We start from the raw sequence: 6,145 nt of genomic DNA, 5'->3' as shown, positions 1-6,145 counted from the left end.
TCAAGTCTATATCTGGATTGAGTACAAATCTCAGATCCCAGGTCTTCATGGTAAGAGTGGAATAAACTGTGAAAATTCTTAATTTTTTTTCTATTTAAAGGAAAACTCCCCCAAACACTCAGAATTTACATTTCCAAGTTAACTGAAATAAAGGCCGGCACAACGTTTATAAAACTGTGGATGCTGTGGCTGGGAGGATACCTGAGAGTGCACATATTAAATATCTAACTCTGCACAGCGACACAGTGATGGGCTGGAGGGGTAGATCAGTGGTATAATGTTTGTTGAGTGTGTGTAAGAAGGCCCTGGGTTTGATTCCCAGCATCATGAAAATGATATAACTTGGTGATTACTATCAATGATCAACATTATTGATAATGCTATTCTTCGGGGAGGAAGGCTGGATCAAAGCACTCAGAAGGGGAAACTAATTTTTCACTCTCCTTTAAATTCTGTGCTGTGTGCCTCTAAGTAGCTGCTCAAATAAACCTTTAAGGAAATAAAGGTCTGGTAACGTCTTCATAAAAACACACGCTCAATAAACAGTCGTGTACCAAAGGACATTTTAAAATCCATTGTTTCTTACTCATTGTTGGATTGAGTAAGGCCATTTTTGGTTCAACTTATATTAATAGCATACCCAAGGAAGAAACAAACACCTGAGCTTTCAATCTTTTCTAAAGGAAGAAAATTTTCTGTGTTCAGAAAGGTGGATTTAAGTTGATAACAAAGAGCTTGATAGGGAGAAAGGAAGAGAAAGAAAAGAGGACACCGTTAGGACACAAAGGTTTATGTGATTTTAGCCATTACAACAGGAGTTCAGAAAGATCTCAAGTGTTACATTGATGTTATCAGTATTACAAAAAGAGAAAAAAAGTGACAGGCAACAGTGAAGAGCACCAGAGACCCAGCACAAACCTAAGACCATTCTCCTTCCTTCAACTGCCAAGGTATTTTCACAGATAAAGCCCCCCACCCCCTCCTTTCATCTCAGCTTTCCCTAACCTGCTTGGCCTGGGGAACTCAAGCCTCATCCTCGCCCTCCTCCTCCTCGAACTCGCCCTGCTCATCAGCCGTAGCATCCTGGTACTGCTGGTACTCAGACACCAGGTCATTCATGTTGCTCTCCGCCTCGGTGAACTCCATCTCGTCCATGCCCTCACCCGTGTACCAGTGCAAGAAAGCCTTGCGCCGGAACATGGCAGTGAACTGCTCCGAGATGCGCTTGAACAGCTCCTGGATGGCAGTGCTGTTGCCAATGAAAGTGGCTGACATCTTGAGGCCACGAGGAGGGATGTCACACACAGCTGTCTTGACGTTGTTGGGGATCCACTCCACGAAGTAGCTGCTGTTCTTGTTCTGCACGTTGAGCATCTGCTCATCCACCTCCTTCATGGACATGCGGCCACGGAAAATGGCAGCCACGGTCAGGTAGCGGCCATGGCGAGGGTCGCAGGCAGCCATCATGTTCTTGGAGTCGAACATCTGCTGGGTCAGCTCGGGCACTGTCAGGGCTCGGTACTGCTGGCTGCCCCGGCTGGTCAGAGGTGCAAAGCCTGGCATGAAGAAGTGCAGGCGTGGGAATGGCACCATGTTCACGGCCAGCTTGCGCAGGTCTGCGTTCAGCTGGCCTGGGAAGCGCAGGCAGGTGGTCACTCCACTCATGGTGGCTGACACCAGGTGGTTGAGATCGCCATAGGTGGGTGTGGTCAGCTTCAGGGTGCGGAAGCAGATGTCATACAGAGCCTCATTGTCGATGCAGTAGGTTTCATCTGTGTTCTCTACCAGCTGGTGCACTGAGAGGGTGGCATTATAGGGCTCCACCACAGTGTCAGAGACCTTGGGTGAGGGCATGACGCTGAAGGTGTTCATGATGCGGTCTGGGTACTCCTCTCTGATCTTGCTGATGAGCAGGGTCCCCATACCTGAGCCAGTGCCTCCCCCCAGTGAGTGGGTCAGCTGGAATCCCTGGAGACAGTCACAGCTTTCAGACTCCTTCCTCACCACATCTAGGACAGAGTCCACCAGCTCGGCCCCCTCTGTGTAGTGGCCCTTTGCCCAGTTATTTCCTGCACCACTCTGGCCTGAAAGAGCAAAGGAGGATTAAGTCAGCCATGATTGGGAAAATTCCTTCTTAAAAAAAAAAAAAAGAATCACCTCTCAGATAAGGCTATTTCGAATTATTACCAAACGGCCAATAAATATTAAAACAATAAACTATTTGGTTATCAATACAATTATAAGTGAGTTAACAAAGCACACCTGCTTTTGAAAAAGCTAAGATGCAATTGCCTCAAAGCCTGATAAGGCTTAGGTACCACACTCCTGAATGCTATGTATGCTCCCTGTCTATCACACTTCTTCACCCTTTGTGCTAGTGATAATTAACACCTTGTGCTCTTCTGTCTTCAGCTATGCCACATACTCACCGAACACGAAGTTGTCTGGCCTGAAGATCTGCCCAAATGGTCCAGATCTGACTGAGTCCATTGTGCCTGGCTCCAGGTCCACCAGGATGGCCCTAGGCACATATTTATTACCTGCAGAAGAACAAGAGCTGGCTTAGCCCTTCAGGCAGTATCTTCTATAGAGAAGGGCTTGGTCCCACCTCCTTCCTGTTTGGTGGTACCCCCAAACAAAGAAAGGTCTATTATGACCAAGCTTTCAAAGGGGTTGGTTGGCACAGAAGAGGCTACCCCACCCCAAAAATGGTCATCCTAAAATAAGCCACCTTCTCCTGGGTTCAAATAAGAGCAGAGCTTAGAGATGCCAGAATTGAAGATGGGGTGTTAAAAGTAATTACCAGTTGCTTCATTGTAGTATACATTGATTCTTTCCAGTTGCAAATCGCTGTCTCCATGGTAACTTCCAGTGGGGTCTATACCATGCTCATCACTGATGACCTCCCAAAACTGTGACATAAAAAGACTGTATTTAGCTATGCACAACCCTACCCCCAATCTCAATGAGCAGCCCCCATCACCCACAGTTTTGACAACAGGACGTTGCAGAAGCTTTAATGAGTGGCATGACCCGGGCACAGCCTTAGGGCTTGCATTGTAGAGGATCAGAAAGTTGAAACTGGGCGGGTTCCCATGAGAACAGCTGCTCTCAGCAGGAGGTAGGGTGTGTGTGTGTGTGTGTGTGTGTGTGTGTGTGTGTGTGTGTGTGTGTGAAAACAGCTCAAGCTGGGTTTGCAAGTCACAGCCACCACTGGCGGCTGGAGACAAATGCGCTGGGACTATAGGCACGGAGAAAAGGGGGCCGGCGGGGAGAGTGAAGCGAGGAAGCTGTAGGGTGGTGTTTTAAATTCAAAGCACGTTCAGCGACCGCCTGGCAATCGTTCTTCCTCCCCTCCCCCGCAGCTCGCCTGGTGATCAAGCGAGTAAAATCAATTCTCCTGTGTCGCGGCCCCTCCCTAAGACCGACATGCAAAGCCTAGCAGACACACCCACGTCTTCTTTAGGCACGCGTGGCTATTAGGGAAGAAAGAAAACGAGGGCAGCTCAAATTCCGAATAGTTCCAGGAAAAATGAATGAGACCCCTTTGCTTTAAAGTCTCCTCTGAGACCACGCCCATCCGACTGCACAAAACCGCAAGTCAGGTCCGCGGTTGGCTAGTCCTGGTATTTACCTAGAGCCGCGCCTCATTTTGGACCCCATGTATCCCGAGGGGAGCTCCGCTAGGGTCCCTCCCTCACCCCCTAAGCAGTGAACCCACCTTGGCACCGATCTGGTTGCCGCACTGGCCCGCCTGAATGTGCACGATCTCTCGCATGGTGCCTGGTTAGCTTCTTGCTGCCTTGGGTCTGTGTCAGTGGGTCTGATGATCCTCCCCTTCCACACCCACTGCTGGGCCACCTGGAACTTACTCCGGAACCGACGGGCTGAGGGCGAGGGCCGGGTGGGTTCGGTCTTTTATGTAGGGAGGGTGGGGCGAACCAAAAAGACCGCGCCCCCCCAGCCAAAGCCCCCAGTCCCGTTCTCGCTAGCGCTCTCCAGGCCGGGTTGACGTAATGCTCTGAGCCCCAGGGACGGTCTGGGGGGCTGGACTATGGGCTTGTGGCCAATCAGCGCGGGCGTGAAGACCTTGCGAGGAGTGGGGCTTCTTGGGAGAAGCTGGGGCCTGAGCATTGTCTCGGACTTGAGAAGGGCAAGCTGATTGTGGGGAACTGGGAACTGGGAGCGTGAAGACTGCGGTAGTGTGGCGGGGCGGGGTGGTTTAGTACCATAGGCTGGGGATGGAGAAGGGGCTGCTAATGGGTAGGTGCAGCAGGTGCAGTCCGGTGTTGCGAGTGCGCACTGGTAGGGAGGTTTAGGGTCATTTGCGTTACCTGAGCAATTCCCCTTCTTACTCTGAGCAGGCTTCGCCAAGCCAAAGCACTTGGCGAGAGTAGTGCCTCATTCTTCATCCCTGGAGGTCAATGTCTGTCCAGGCGCACACGCCCATTACATACAACTTTAGGAAAAGACTAGTGATCCCACGAAACCGAGTGTAATTGGGAAAAAAAAAAAAAGGATCCAAAAGATCATAACTTTGGACACTTTGGAGCATCTTAGACTTGCCATTGTCTTTATTGACTATGCTTGTTCCTCTGCTATAGTAGCAGCATTTAGTGGTAGAAGGACCTCTGAGCCTAGCCCTGCCTCGCACACTCCAAGAATACGCGGTGCTCGCTGCCTGATACCAAAGACTCCTTTCACCCTGTGATTGGCTTTTGTTCCTCCTGAGTGATGGAGTGGGTGTGGCAGGCCGCAGTGTGTGAACTGTGTTGCCGGCAGAGTGAGGGTGGAGTCCTGGGGGCGGGCCTGTCAGGGAAACAAAGGAGTTCACAAAAGCGTGGGATGTATTCCACAACTGAGTGTTTAAAAGCCAGCCAGGCGCTGTCCTTCCAGTGTTTGGTTCATCCGTTGTTAGAAAAGAAGGTTCTGAGAACCTCCGACGCCTAGAGCATTCTTACCTTCATTTGCAGTGACTAAGAGGTCCCAGCCTAGGTGCTGCGGATGGAGAGGAGGGGGACACGCCTAAAAACTGCAGCTCGGTGAGCTAGCCAGAGATCACCGCAGACCCAGGCGCACTCACATCAGCGCGTGCGCAGACGCGATGCATCTACTCTCCCTTCAAATCCGCATTTTCTAGGTATTCGAGAAAGAAACCGATCCCTTTGTGAGCATATGTGAAATAAACCTGTGTGCTCTGAGGGAGAGAAGAAGAAGGGTGTCCGAGTATGTTCCCTGCTATCCCAGGTTGAAGGTCACTGCTTCCCTACGCGTGGCTAGTGGTTTAGGAGGTGATGTGACCCCTTTTATTCTCTAAGGAGCGAGGCCCAAGTGACTCAGGGTCACACTATAGGGTAGAGCTCGCAGCTGTTGAGCGAGGGAGGACCTGCTAGAACCATCTGAAGCTGTCATCGCCTCTCCTTTCCGCAAGGGGTGTGGGGGCAGGACAGGCTTTAAACTGAATTCTAATGTACCACGAGAAGCAGCCTAGAACAAAAGCCTTGCCGCCTGTGATTGCCAGGGTGTCCAGACTGGATCTCTATGGCCAGAGTTCGCCAGATATGGTTGCCGGTGTTCAGTTCAGGGTGGATTGAGAAGAGAGAGACAAGAACAGTGAAGGTGTGCCCACATGCCCAGTAACAGGGTTCCAAGGACACAGGTCCTGATTTTGAATTTTCTCTCCGGTCTTAATACAGATGTAGAAGCATGAAGAGAGAATACTTCCCAAGGTCACACAGCGAGTTAATGACAGGGCTCAGACTGTCTGAAGGGCACCCAAGCTTTCAGGGAAGGTGGCTACATTCGGAGCCAAAAGGGCCATTGAAGGATGACTGCTGCGGTGCTCAGTTGACCTGGAAGTAACACCGAGAAGGTGTCACCAGCACTACGATTATAGATGCCGCTGTGCAGCGGTCCCCCCTGAGGAGCTGAGGAGCAATCCCAGAGCCCCGGGGGCTCAACTCTAAACCCAGTAATCTGAGCCTGCCTCTCTAACCTAATGGGTTCCTCGCTCAGCTTCTGTTTCAGAGCCAGATCTTTGCAAGGCAGCTGATTAAAAAATCTATGATTCTCTACATGAAAAGGCCTTCGCTCTCGGATTTCTCTTAGCGGAAGAAGTTTGCAACAGCGTGACTGGAAATCACCC

General features: G+C 50.6%; 1 protein-coding gene across 1 annotated transcript; it reads right to left on the bottom strand.

The window, feature by feature from the left end:
* Positions 1-774: 774 nt before the first annotated feature.
* LOC110307609 (tubulin beta-2B chain) lies at positions 775-4,021 on the bottom strand. The gene is made up of 4 exons (XM_021179829.3): positions 3,722-4,021; positions 2,804-2,912; positions 2,430-2,540; positions 775-2,084 (listed from the first exon to the last, which is right to left on the bottom strand). The coding sequence occupies exons 1-4, from the start codon at positions 3,776-3,778 to the stop codon at positions 1,024-1,026; spliced, it is 1,338 nt and encodes a 445-aa protein (XP_021035488.2). The 5' UTR covers positions 3,779-4,021; the 3' UTR covers positions 775-1,023.
* Positions 4,022-6,145: the final 2,124 nt, after the last annotated feature.

Source organism: Mus caroli, unplaced genomic scaffold (assembly GCF_978045245.1).
Source record: "Mus caroli unplaced genomic scaffold, Mus_caroli_1 scaffold_15, whole genome shotgun sequence".
Classification (NCBI taxonomy): Eukaryota; Metazoa; Chordata; class Mammalia; order Rodentia; family Muridae; genus Mus; species Mus caroli.
Note: the sequence above shows the minus strand (reverse complement) of the source record. Positions and strands in the feature narration are given on the sequence as shown.